We start from the raw sequence: 14,840 nt of genomic DNA on the forward strand, positions 1-14,840 counted from the left end.
AGGCATTGCGCCGGAATCTACTTGAGATTTCTGAGATTATGGAAATGTTATTGTCGCTTCTATTTTATGTTTGCCACTGGCCTTCTGCTTTCTCCATACCCATTCGTTTGTCAAATTCAGCTGGTACCGCTATGGTTCGCCGGAATGTCTTCCTCAGGTGTAGACTATCTATCTCAGCAGCGGACTTAAGAGATAACCTATCTGGCGGCTCTACTTTGCCGACCTTTGCAGGTCGTGGACACTTCCCAAGGATAAAGATTCAATCAAATATAACCCCCTGCTTCAGTAATCGCTTTCCTCGTATCCAGGTTGGCGCATATCGAATAACATTGATCCCAGATACCGAAACCCCCAGAGACAATACAAACGGGTCTTATCTGGCCACGTCGCCATGAAAAGATCAAATACCTGGCTTCAAGCAGTTCATGGTCAGAGTAATATCTTACGATTGGAGGTAGGAGTTTAAGACAATGCTACTTGGAGGTGGAGAAGTCTTACAAGGGGGCTGAACATTAAACGAAAGAATGAGGAAGCAAGGCATTTCGATAATCAGATAATCCGGGAAATGACGCTAATGAAAGAATGACATTGGTCATCCAGGCTTTTTCTTGACACGGAAATGTGCCATTCTGAATGAATCCGATTTCGCTTCAATGTTTAATGCAGACTTTCCAGTGCAGTAAAATAAAGCATTCGTCTACCTTTAGATGTCCTTTTAGAACACGAGAACAACAGTCTTCCGAAATAATAAACATTCCAGGTCACTACTAACTGTTGTTAGATAGCTATTGGTTCGTTGTAATTGGGCTGTTTCTGTGTAAAATGGTAACTAAACTACCCCAACCCCCAACCTCCCGCCAACCTGGGCACCTGAGACGTCTCCACCAACTGCCCAGAGGCCGAGGGGTCAACAGAGGTGTTAGTGGCATCCCTGGTCAGTGCTTGCAGGTTACAGGTACATCACGTCCACTGGCCGGAATGCCAGTGGGAATTCGACCAGTGGCCACTGGTTATACACTGTACATGCTATCCTAACCACATGGTATGGACTGACGCGGTCACACACCTGACATGCTTTGTTGACCACAGCAGGTGGACTGGTGCGGCCATCTCTGTGATTGCAGATTCATGCCTGGATTGGAAGCAACGATTCTCAGGACCACATTGCACAGTGAAATATTTTAAGACTACAACGTATATAGGACTTAAGTTAACGAAGAGAAACATTTGTCACAAAACGGAAGGTCTCATGAGAAGTAAATTTGAAAGGAGTTAATAGACATCCCTTAGTTTAGTAAGCTGATTATCTTTGCGTGGACTTCACATGTTCTACCAGTGTCAGTATTCAAACCCGGATTTTCATCATGACGAATGACCCTTTTTAGACATCCCAACGCCCATCCCTTTGAACAGAGACGACCACGCCAATTTAATGCCCCCATCGTTGCACGTCCCTTACAAACATAATATTTTGAAATTCTTGAAGGTTCTGTTCCCCTTGAGTACGTCTGGTAGAAGTTGCAAGGTGATATTCCGATTCCCGGGCACATATGGCAGCAACATCCAATTCTAAACATGAGAAATTAAAGCTTGGATAAACAGACGTTGGAGAAGACATTACCAACTGATGGCGAGCTGACAACGGGCTTCTCGCCATCAATGACGGAAACTCTACAACACTGGTTAAACCCCTTTATCCATCTCGAGGCATATATAAGACATTAAGTACAGACCAAACTGGCGCTGTCATTTAGACAAAAGATGCTAATCTCCACAAGACGGAAAGGGACAGCTCAAAAGATAGCTTTAGCCAATGTCAACACACATATGGACGAGACGTGACCCTGTTTGGAGCTGTGGACGGTATCAGGTCTTTAGACATGCGTACTATTGGCGTGAATCCGTGAGGTGACAACTGTATCAGGCTGTGGCAACTTGGGCGCCTGTCTATAGACAAAAAGTGACATTTTCATGGATCTGGGAATGATGAGATTTGGACATCTCTGTACTGAGATCTGTCTGTAGACACAAGTAATACACAGCCGCCGCCAGAAAACCAGTCTAATAAGTGCATGGGAAGTCGATTCAGTTGTATTGGGGCTCAACCAAAACAACTACCAATTGTATAAATGCGTTAAAAACTCAGACATTGAAAACAAACCTCCTGTTTTAAGCAGGATGGAATCAGTTTTCGGCTAAAAACATAGGGGAAAGTTTTGAAAATTCCACGATAACAGAGGGTCCCTATTCTTTACATTGTTTTCCCCTTAAAACACCTGCGGTCCAATTCATGATCTCGTCACCATTATATAATTAACTTGAATCATTGAACGTCGTTATGTATAGCCTAACATGCTTTATACGTGGCCGTCAAAACTTTCTCAAGCGTATTTAGTGTTAGCGTATGTTAATTTCATCCAGAAGACAACCAGAATATAGACTTTCGCCTTTTGTTGATACCAATGAATTTTAGTTTTCGATGCAGACTTCCCCGAGACTCACATCACTCGGCACCAAACCAATATGCACACTCAACAAATAGTCATAGTGATCACCTGGATCATTTACAGACCTGTCCACCTTCAAGCCTCAGATGTTTGCCGACAACAGGTGAGAAAGAGTCTGGTTTTGTGTTTACCTCATCTGGTGACATTGTTTAGCCCAGACAAAGAATTGAAATGCCTCACTATTTTGCTTCTGACCCAAACCGAAAACCTCGGTGCATTTCTTCCTTAGTTCATGTATTGAACACTCATTATGTCAAGAAGATGAGAAGGGTGTCAGCCAAGGTTGACTCCTGTGCCCGTACTGATTAACTGTTGTTACGGATAAACTTTAAGAAGGCAGCTTACTGCATGTTTCAGACACAGGGAAGACGTTCTTATGTAAAAACTTTCTTACAAAATGGCGGGTGAGCTTCCGGCAAAGTTGACAAAGGCAGAGTTTGGTTTGTCGATTTGAGGAGGGGGAACGTAGGGGGACTCCCGGAACGCAAGGAATGCCAAGGACAGGGGTTACAGCAAATTAGCAAGCGCTAATTGCATGATGGAACATACAGCACACAGCAAGGCACATGCAACGTGACTCGAGCGCTTTACTCAACGTGATGGCTGCTGAAGGTGTTATGTTCATGCACTCAAGAGGTGCATTCAACTTGACGAGGGGCTGAAGGACTATTTATGCAATGCGTCGGAAGGGTTAGCAACCCTCAAATCTTCGTGCACTGCTTAGTCGTTGAAACACGACAATCACACGAATGCATCATTTTGTCAGTCCATTCTAATTTTTAAACACTATTCCTTCTTCGTCCAATCTGGCGTACAGACTTTCTCAAACGTAAAACTATATGCCATATAGTTTCTGTGTAACTTTCGGTCAGAATGAAACTTGTGAACAACTGCGCCAATGGAACTTATGGAATTATCGCTATCAAATCCCAACTTCTTTGTGTCTCATCTTATGGGTGGTCACAAGTTGTCAATATCTCGTACCTGACGAAACACCACGAGTACTATCAACAGTTTAATCAATACCTTCGTCGATTTCTGTCATCTGTGCAGTCTTGAGCTAATGGATTCAACATCTGTTAGCCCAAGATGTTACAAGCATGCCGTTTTCGTCCCCTTCATTTGCCTTTGACCGAGTGTTCAACAAACACAGGGGAAATCTGCCGTGTATCATCATTCGTATCGGTAGTCTAGCCATAATCCGCTGTTATACGAGTCGATTTGTGTTAGCTTTGGAAACTGCATTTACATAAGTAATCCTGTTTCGTGGTTTTCTGACGTGCGTCAAAAACGCAATAACTAAAGTCCGGTGACATATCTCACCTTGCTCGACTTTGCTAACGTTTCGGGTTTCTGCACAAATCAATGAATCAAACTTTTGCCTTTGTGCAAAAGACAGCAAGGGTATGTCTAGGCATATGTACTACACTCCTTTATTTTCTTTCGCGTCGCAATCAACATGTGGCGCTGATCTGTAAATAATCGAGTCTGGACCATACAATCCTGTGATCAATATAGTAAGGGGCGATGAACACCGTCAGGGTACGGTACAAAGTTACCTACCACGGCACCGTGCCTGACCACCCTTTCAGTCAAGTTACTTTAAGTAGCACCATACGACCAGAACAGGCTAATGGAGGCCTCTGTACCTGCTGGGTACAGTACTTTGGACTTATATGTGTATTTTACACGTGACATAGTGAGTAAGTTTTTACGCCGGTGTTAGCAATTTTCCGGCAATATCACGGCGGGGTACACCATAAATGGGCTTCGGGTGTTGTAATCATGTGGGGAATAGAACCCGGGCCTTAAGGGTGACGAGCGAACGCTTTAACCACTAGGCTACCCCACTGCAGCCTATTCCACAGTAGCATGGATAATGCATGAATCATCCGAGCTTATTGATATCCACCACAACAGCCTGTGTTGTAGGGTTTACTAAGGTGCAGAATGGACCCATTTCATAGCATCCAGTCGCCGCCCTGATCTCTGCACAGCTGTACTGCTGCTTTCAGTTGACGGATGTTGCTAGGGAACGCAAGCCGAATGAAGTGATGCAACACCAAGACACTTGGTGATCGTGGGCTGAGGGATAGGACGAGTACACAACGCCAAATCAGTGTCAAACATCCACATATCACAATGTGACATCAGTTCTTTACCAGAGAAAAACCAGTTTAAGTTTCAAATGTAGAATCGTTCTTCGGGTGCTACAGTGCTATTTCGTGTGATGAATATTCTTCGAAAAGATCACACAACCACGTGGGTATGCAAACACAACCTTCACTGAACTAAATGTAATATTATTTTTGATGTGCATTGTTCTCAGGACATGGAGAGTACCGGAACACTGCACAGTGTTTGTTGCCATGTCTACTGAACAATATTCAGCATATTACCGCCGCCTGTATGGAATCGAACCCGGGCCAGACACTAGAGTAATCGATATTGCGAGCAAATATGCCCGCCGTTTTGGTACAATTACACGCGATTAAGCCGAGCAATCAGAACACCCCATCCATCGGACCACCTCATCCATCAGACCACCCTAAACCTAGGTTAGGTTTGCGATAGTAAGGTTGTCTTCTGACATGCGATACTTACACGTGGAAAACAAAACACTTTCTGGGTGAAATAGACCATTTCTTACTTATGACCGAACCAGATATTTGAAAATAAAATACCCGTACTCTATGAACCCTAACGATTCGTTTCCTGTCGATATATGTTTTACTTGTTTTACTTATACGTGTCTCACGTCCATGAAGTGTTACATAACTTTTCATAACTATTTCGAAGTTCAAGGCCATCACAATTCCGGCTCACAGTTCACGAGTAAATCTTGGCACAACTTCTTTATTGCCGAAATGAGCTACTACCACCTCGGCGTCAGCTTGAAACTGCCAGTCTTGCCCTAGATGACACAAGTCACGCTACTTGAAATAGCGTGAACACCACAGCATAAAGCGATATACGACCCCAATGACAATGCAAACGAGAGACGGGCGTGGCCACTCTAAACTTTTTGCGAAAAATAAATCATAAACGTTGACTGACAAGTGCAATGAAATGGAATTCTGATATGCTAATGGTGTATAAAACTTGAACGTGTATCGAAATCAATATGACATATACACATTCACCTACATATGGATGAGTTATTGATTCGGACGGGAGTGTTAGTATCTGTGAAACATGGCTTATGTTCGCATAGCTGAAACTCGGCCAGGTAAGTGGGACCACTATCGATGCATGCAAACCAAACCTGTTGACAGCAACAAATGGCTGTATGTATGGGCGTTTGATGATGTCGTCAGAGATACTGCACATCACATAACTGTCATCTGTCAGAAATCTACACTTTTTTGAATTCCAAATAAATTCTCGAGACTTGACCAACAAACGTGACTATTTGTGTGTGACCGACGACCCGTTTACTACGATGACAGACCCGATGTATATACCTGTGTGTATGTGCGTGTTGTTTTAACACATGACCTATCAGTGTTACAGCTGTATGGCGGTCTGTATATAGTCAAATTATGAACAAAGAAACCAATGATTGATGTTAAGAGGCCCGTCCCACGTTTATAGGGAACCTAGTCAATTAGAGCCTGACATAACTCACTCAGTCAGTTAGAGCCTGACATAACTTTCTCAGTCAATTAGAGCCTGACATAACTCACACAGTCAATTAGAGCCTGACATAACTCACTCAGTCAATTAGAGCCTGACATAACTCAGTCACCAAGCAATAAACATTTAAACACTAGGGACATCAGATATGGATTTTAACTTGTGCCCAAGAGGGGCATCGAACACAGGCATTTGACGTGATGACCGAACACTTTAAGCCACTATCAACAATTAAAACAGATAGCCTAAGAGTATTCTCAAATGAGCTAAAATTACATGCAACATATCAAAGGGGTTTTGCTTGTTTTAGCACTGTAAGCTATTAGTTCAGTACTACTGACCATACAGCGTCGAGGTGTTTTGCTCAAGGTACGATGCCATTTATATGACAATACTGCTCGAAATACGATGCCTAAGAACGCAGGCTGTATTCTATTTCTGATGGAGCAGAAGAAAAGAACAGCTGATACACCCCTCAAAACACTTCCTTGTTGTGCGTCGCCATATATTACGTAAAAATTCAGTCCAGTCACAAGGCAATTCGACGTTCAGGAAAATAGACACATTTGTGAAACGCTGCTACATTATTAAATGTATCGCGTACCACTTCAGCTAAATTTACAGTCACCCTGTATCCGACCAATTCAATTTTACGGTTATATATTTCAGATACAGAAGTTTCCGCGTCGTGAACCAACCACCACCAACTGAGCGATATCTTCAAACACCCGGAGATACTCTGACTTTATTTTATCCAGTAAGGGAGATCGCTGTTTATTGCCTATTTTGAATTCAGCGATACTATCCAAATATTTGCGATGAAATATTACCAATGCAGGGTGCTGGATTAAATAACCATTTCCTTTGTGTACCCAGTGACTTTTTTCTCACGGAGAGGACACTTCTGTAACTACTTTTGCCTCAACGTGTCACAATGACTTTGCATATTTCTTTTTGTCCTTTGTCGAAACAGATAAAAATAAATATTCCCCAAATATAAGCAGACGTCTCTGCTTAATGTGTATATAACACCTATTTCGCAAGTCAAAAAAGCTGTATGAGTCTTGCGGTAGATATATATTTATATATCTTGAGTCACACGCTGGCATGTTCAATATTGACCAACAGAGTGACTGATGCCTAAATTAGGGCATGTTGACACAATTTCGTGTTCCATAGCCCCTGTCCTATGATGAGTTGTATGAGATAAACCACCCCTGACACTGCTACATGAGTAGTTCATTCGTAATGACACTGCTGCAGGGCAAACTACCGAAGACGTAGTGTTTTACCTGAGGTGAGTGTGTTTAGTTTTACGCTGCATTTAGCAATATTCCAAAAATATCACGCCAAGGGACACCACACTTTGTGCTTATGTAGGGAATCGAACCCGGGTCTTCGACGTGACGAGCAAACACCTTAACCACAAGGCTAGCCCTCCGCGCTTATCAGTGGAGAGAAATACACATGGATGTCGTATCAGCAAAACAGCGTACATCATATGTAAGTTATGTTACTAATCAAAACTTGAAAACATAGGAAGTTTCGACAAAAACTCATTATTGTAATGGCGCTTATTGGGTTTAATTGCGTGGTTATTTCAGTGATCCGTTGAGTACATGAACAACTGCGCAATTTATTGATGTCAGCCCAGTGACATGCATTTCATGCTGACTGCCGCTTGACATATGTATGCAAGATATAGGTCATTAAACGTCATATACTTTTAGTGATGCTCTGCGTCATGTGTAGATGCACAGAGAAGTCCTGCTGTCATACACAGTCGAGCAGGCCACACACAGGCAATGACTACTATACCTACTGCAATAGTGCCACACTAAGAACCGTCAGATCCACCTCATCCCGGTCCTCTTGTGAATCATATATTAATGTGCTATAAAACAAATAGATCATGTATCTTGGGTTCATCCCTCTAAACTATACAATACCCTAACCAACCAAATACGTGCTCTACATCGACGAACAAATGTCAGCAATCAAGTGACATGTTAAGTGAGTGTACACCGAGTATCTACAACAAACCGTCATGTTTCGGCCACTGCTCATGTGTTTGTGCAACCTGTCATTGAGTGATATATTAAATATGATGGAGACCTATTAACAAGGATTTCCTTGACTTCAGTGGATCGGATAATAACGCTAGTGTTCATTGCACTTCATCGTTTGACATTGTTAGGAAACAAAGCTACTGTTCATGCTCTACTTCTTTGGATAAATTCCGACGCTAACAAAGAAGAATGGGGGTGTAAATTATGACGCACTTGTTTCACATCCATTCGGAACGAAGGCAATGCTATCTATCAATATCAGGCGTCATGACATCAGCAGTAACAGAACTAGTACCACTACTAGGTGGGGTAGCCAAGTGGTTAAAGCGTTTTCTCATTACCCTGAAGTCTCAGGTTCGATTCCCCACAAAGCTACAATATGCGAAGCTCATTTCAGGTGTCCCCAGCCGTAAGGAGAAATATTGCTAAATTGTCGTTAGCCCCAACTCACTCCATTATTAGGCTCCATCTATAGTAACCGGTTATTTGTCACAGTGTAAAGACTGCAACAACACTATCCTTTCCCAGCTGGCCTGCATCTACAGTAACCGTCCCTCCCTCAAAACTAGGAGTGAGACTTCAACTGACGCATTTGCCGCGTTGTATTATCCCCGACGCAGTTTCAGTGATTGAGCTGAGTTTTACACAGCCATTGGGAATATTCTAGCAATATCAAATGAGTGACACCATATGTGGGCTTCAGACATTGTGCCCCTGTGGGGATTCGAACCCGGGTCTTCAGCGTAACGAGCGATGCCTTCACCGAAAGGCTACCCCACCGCCCCTGAAGTAGAAACACGGATGTCAACACGAAATGTGATCATTTCATGTGTGTGGAAGTGGGGTGGTGTGGAGTGCACTCAGTGAAAATCGACATGACTGAATAGTGAAGGAGTGTGTGCATGTTGTTTTAGGGCACACTCTGTACTCTTACAGCCTTACCGCTATGGCAGTCTGTCAGTGACAATGGTGCCATTAGGCAGACCAGCGGTAGATGCTGGAGTTCGATAACTATGAGTGTGTGAGTTTGGTTTCACTCCGCTTTTAGCAATATTCCCTCAACATCCCATCGGAGACACCAGAAATGGGCTTCACTACACTATGCCCATTTGGGGAATCAAACCCAGGTCTTCAGCATGACGAGCGAACGCCTTAACCACCAGACTACCCCATCGCCAACAATGGATCAATTACATGTAGATCACATGTTGCATGTGACGTGCTCACTTCCGGTCACTCACGACCAGCACGGATCACTAGGACACTAACAATGCCACTATCACTGAAACAAACTCTCCCGCATCGAGTGGGTATTAAAAAAACAAGAAAAGTAATATCATTTACACAACGAAGTATTGAAAATGAACATGGGGGCCATGACGTTATCTTTTACTCAAAATCACTACTACTTTACTGTGAAAACACAGGGGAAACTATTTTTACACTTTCGTAAACAAATGCCCTGTTCTACTGCATTCCTACGAGAAGGGCCACGTTGAGTCAACTACGATGTAAGTTACAATATATCCATCATAAAACACACGTACACACTATTCTGTGCATTCGTTGCATGTGGGTCTGCCTGTCGATTTCAATCGCTGCTTAATGGTGTCATTGTTTCCAGCAGTCTGTTATCAGATCAGAAGGACATGTCTTCAGCTTGCTGCTAAAGAACTATCAAACACTTTTACATAATCACATGAAGATCTTTGTGACTATTTTCAACGCAGTTGAGAACACGGTTTTAAAATTCATGCATTACTAAGTGTTTGATATGTTGGAAAAGGTAAACCACAGGCACGAAACATCTGGTGTAGAGGTGTTAAATCTACAAGTTGACGGTATCAAACCTCCGGTGTAGAGTTGTCAGATATACAGGTAGAGGTATCAAAACTCTGATGTAGGGGTGTCAAATATGCCGGTATAGTTACTGATCACTTCCATTGCAGCAGATTGTATACAACAGTGAGATACGGTCACGTATAGTGGGTGAGTGAGTTTACTTTTACGCGTTTTAGCAACATTCCAGCAATAGCACAGTGGGCCTTACACATTGTGCCCGTGTGTGGAACTGAACCCGGTCTTCGGCATGACGAGCGAACGCCTTCACCACAAGGCTACCCCACCGCCCCTTAAGTTGTTAGTCCTCAACACGAATGAGATCATTTAAAATGTATGGAAGTGAGGTAAGGGGTAAGAGCTAATCGCTTCCTGTTGTGCACTCATCAAATCGACACAGATCCTGTAATCGAAACAGGGTCTTTGGCGTGACGGACCAACGCTTTAACCATTAGGCTACCCCCATTGCACCCGGTCACGTCAAACTTGGGTATATGCTAAAAGGGAAGATTGCACGCCTTACTGATGTGAAGGGTGTGCACCAGGGGTGGGATATAGAAGTATCGTGGAATGTAGCTTAACATACTTGGTAGTTTAGAGTCCATGGTTAATACCTTGGCAGATAATACGCAACTAGATGAATGGAACTGATGTCACCTGGGTTGTGACATTGTCTTTTGTGCGTTAAATTACATCTTTCCAATGCGTTGATTCGTGGTCTACCTGATTAAGAATGACGATAAATCTTTGTGGATATAAAACATATTTTATTCTGTGAAAGGCGACATTTTGACATTGACACTTGCTTGGCAATGTCGAAACAACGCCTTTCACACCTCATCACCCCAGCGTGTAAATTTCCCATCAAAGAAATCTACCGTATTGTCTTGTAACGGATTTTTAACCGATCGATCTCAAAACGAAACATGTACCTGCCACACAATCCCTTTATTGCGTGACTTCACGTCAGGTGCATCGTGCGAGCCAAAATTGAAAGGCATTCTCAAACCCCTCATCCATTGTAAATCGATCATGCGTGTACGGCATGGCGATGCAACTGACAGCGTCCCATGTCATTCAGAAAACCCTGGAGGCTGTTTTCAATAATGACATCATTTCACGTGGAGGTCGTGTTGTGTTTAAAAAGCAAGCCATTACGATCTTTGATAAATTCGTAAGATATTTAGAGCAATTCCTAACTACTTTTGTAGAGTATGAGAGACAGTGGAATGCGGCAACAGTGAATGCAACCATGAAACGGAGCCTTAACAAATACCACACGACTTAATCCAGGCATTTTCATGCGGGATGGTTTCAAAGATTACCAAATAAATAAATAGATAATTATATATACAGCAAAAGATAAATCACCGCCTATCTTCCAGGAGTATCGCCACGGGGCATATCAGAGATGGGCTTCACATATTGCACTCTTGTGGGATCGAACCCGGTCATTCCGTGACGAGCTAACCCTTTAACCAATGAACTATCCAATCGCCCTACTTATCGATGTATGTGCCAGTGTCCTGTGTTGTGAAGAGAACATGAATTCCCCATTGAAACGCTAACTTGCATGAAGTGTTTCTTGGATACCACATGACTGTGAAATTTACAGCCTGTAAAACAATCTGATTAGATTACCTCTTTTTACACTGAACAAACATCAGGGTGATTGAGTGTCACTGGTTTTAATTCAATTGTCCAGTCAAATCACAGCCGGGATGACATGCAGGAAACAACTGTATACCCGTCGAGCAGTGGTGATTGTAGGTATTTCTGAAGTCATTTATTGCAGATAAGACTTAAAAAAGAAGGTATGATAACATATCCTTGATATACCCCACTAACAACGACCGGGAGTCAACAATCTTGTCACTGTAGAATTGTAGGCCACCAATGGACATTACGAATGAATGAATGATGATGTTCGATTTATAGGCCAACTGTTGCCATATCTAATCCAGCACGACCTGGCGACGAGTGTTGGGAATGAAGAATTGTTCCCAGTCTTTACCACGACTACTGTAAGAATAGACCGAATGTCTCGGATACTTAGGACCTGCGTTCGTGTTGTGTATTAAACTCGTTAAGGACTCTGTAATGGAAACATTGCCTTCCTTTAATTCTCGAAACAACTGAAGACTGCCAAATAAATGTTCGTGCACTGTATTATGGGGTTATGCCTGAGGAACGACTACGGTGGTATTACATTCACTGCAGACCTGGTAGTTAAGGGCGGGCTCAACTTAGGGTAAGAAATGCCGATTGATTAACGTTTGTTATCAGGCCATATGTAATTAATAATTGATATAAGGAAATGCTGCAGCCATCTGTCGCCAGGGGTTGTGAGAGCTCAGATGTCCCAAAGTAGGCGTAGGCCCCCACGGAGAATGGCGGACATGCGCTGCTTCTGTGACAAGACGGAGCATAGAAAGATGCGATGTGTATCCTTGCATGTCTATAGAAATCCCATCTGTGGTGAACTTTACAAAACAGGTTGTCATACGCTGTGGTATAACAATATTTCATATCTATATTACCTGGATAATAATAGCTCGCGTACTTTGGGGCTGTTTTCTTAAAGTTGACATACAAGCCGAGACTTGGCTCTGACTCACATCGTGAATAGTGTCAACGAGTTAAATGACATAAAATGCTACTACTAAATTTTATTAGGGCATCGATAAGAACAAGTCGTCAATAATTAATATAAGGGTGGTTTTACAAATGGTTTACGGGTTTCACTCAACCGTGTCTGGATTGTCGGGCGCTGTCTTCTCAGAGCAATGGATAGAAAACAATGTTATATTTTCACAAGAGTAGCAGATTTTCTGCCAGACGTTTTGACAGTCCGCCATGCTTGAAGGAACATCAACATACACCGTAATTACAACGCCCGAGGGCTGCTACAAATCGGTTTCAATATGTTCAAATCTGGGGTATAATCAGAGGCGTAACTGGGATAAACATGGTCCTCTGTTGACATAATGCTGTCCTGGACGAAGCAGATTTTTAATCGAAGGAATTAAAAATCATGTTTAAAAATTATCCCCATCAATTTGAAATCTTTGTATGATCAGCTGAAAGAATTTCTCTCAAGGATTTTTCGGGTCAAATACACATTTCGTCTTTCATTGAGACGATGGTTTAGTGGTTAAAAAAGGGGGAAGTAATTTTGGCAAATATACCGAGGGCGGGGAACGTCAACATAACGCTGTCGTGCAGAAATTGATAATTCCCATTCGCCGTAAACAGAGAGAATGGCTTCAGTCTCAAGGCAATATTCAACGATTGAAGTGAAAAACTTACGATATGTGGAGGGAAGTGATGTTTATCCAACTTTCTCTGATATCGTTTTTGTAGAACTTGTGCGTCCATGGCATCTTTTATTCCCCAGGCATCGATAGCAAGACTTGAGGCAGGTACATTTCCTTCTTGACCATACTGGTTGGTTTTGGGGGCTCTCAGGGCCCTTTGAATCATCAACGCGTCTGCCCCTACTTGAGGGATGTTGTCTGGTATCCGTTTTTCTGACGTTTTAGAATCTGCATTTCTCTTGAAATGCTGCTGGACAGACATGGCACTTTTAATTCCGAGCGCTTCCTTGTCAATTCTTGCCCCACCGATTCTCGGTACATGGCTGTTGCAATATATTTCCCTGTCCTCCGGGTCCACCTGATTTGACCAGTAGTTTTTCAAAGTAAGAAACTGTCCACAAGTTACACACTTGAAACACGTTTTATGAAACACGACGTCGTGAACGGGACCGAGACGTTCTTGTTGATAAACTGTCATTTTACAACGTTGACATTTTTGCTGATCGATTCCAGGCCGAAGGAAGAGAGAAGACAGTCTTCGGTAACCTCTTTCAATCGACGCCTCGTCTCCTTGCATAGCCATGTTGGACGACGTCTGAACAGCAGACGACAATCGGCAATAGAATAATCACAAACGACTTTGACTCCGAACCTGAAAAATAAATAACACGCGTTACAACTCAGTCACCTATGTTACTATACGATATATTCGCTAAAAATAACCTCAAGCCGGGCAGACGACTGGTTGTGATCTTACCTGGCCCAGGTATATTAAAAGCGCGGCATGTTGAACAGTTTCCTAAGTAACTGGTCCGAGCAATGTGAAACCAGACATGTTGTGGTAAAGACCTCAATAGACAAGGTTGTCTTTGTCCTGCACTGACGATCTTACATCCCACGAGGGCTGCTTGCGCCCGTTTGGCTAATATCCCGTGGAGAACAAACGATGGACGAGTCTACTAGTGACAGCCGGGGGTGTAGGAATGTCAAAGCAGCCAACCATAACCCGCCTTACCTGTAGATTGACTGTTTGCCGTGTTGGACAAAGATCAATTTCTTCTCGAGGGGCAAACAATCCAATACATTTGCTATGCTCGCTATTTCCCTGGGACATATCTTGTTGTGATCTGTACACTGTTGTTTCGGAAGGCCGAGTAGACACATTTCAATGTTTGTAAAAACGTCTAAAATCTTAGTGACGAAATAGCACTGTATTATTTTTCATATTATTACTTCTTTGAACTGTTAAGAAAATCAGAAGCTGTCTTTTCAGATTAAGGTTCATTATTTGCATTCATTGTGGAATTATACAAATTCAAAAGCAAGATGAATTTGGTAATATTTTAGCGAAAATGTATCTAATCAGCATTAATTACTGTGTGTTTAAATGAATGTAAATGAATAGTTTCCGCTATGGCGTTGAGCTCTGAACACCCAATATTGGCACTCCTGAAGACTGGGTGCAAGTGTCA

General features: G+C 42.7%; 1 protein-coding gene across 1 annotated transcript in view; it reads right to left on the minus strand.

Moving 5' to 3' along the window:
* The window catches only part of LOC137291542 (hillarin-like), a 52,832-nt gene extending 38,506 nt beyond the window's left edge, over positions 1–14,326 (minus strand). The window contains exons 1-2 of the mRNA XM_067822920.1: positions 14,126–14,326; positions 13,361–14,020 (exon numbers count right to left, since the gene is read on the minus strand). Of these exons, the coding sequence (XP_067679021.1) occupies positions 13,361–13,951 (591 nt within the window). The 5' untranslated portion in view covers positions 13,952–14,020; positions 14,126–14,326. The remainder of the gene's footprint in view (positions 1–13,360; positions 14,021–14,125) is intronic.
* Positions 14,327–14,840: the final 514 nt, after the last annotated feature.

The sequence above is a fragment of the Haliotis asinina genome, chromosome 7 (genome assembly GCF_037392515.1).
Source record: "Haliotis asinina isolate JCU_RB_2024 chromosome 7, JCU_Hal_asi_v2, whole genome shotgun sequence".
Lineage (NCBI taxonomy): Eukaryota > Metazoa > Mollusca > Gastropoda > Lepetellida > Haliotidae > Haliotis > Haliotis asinina.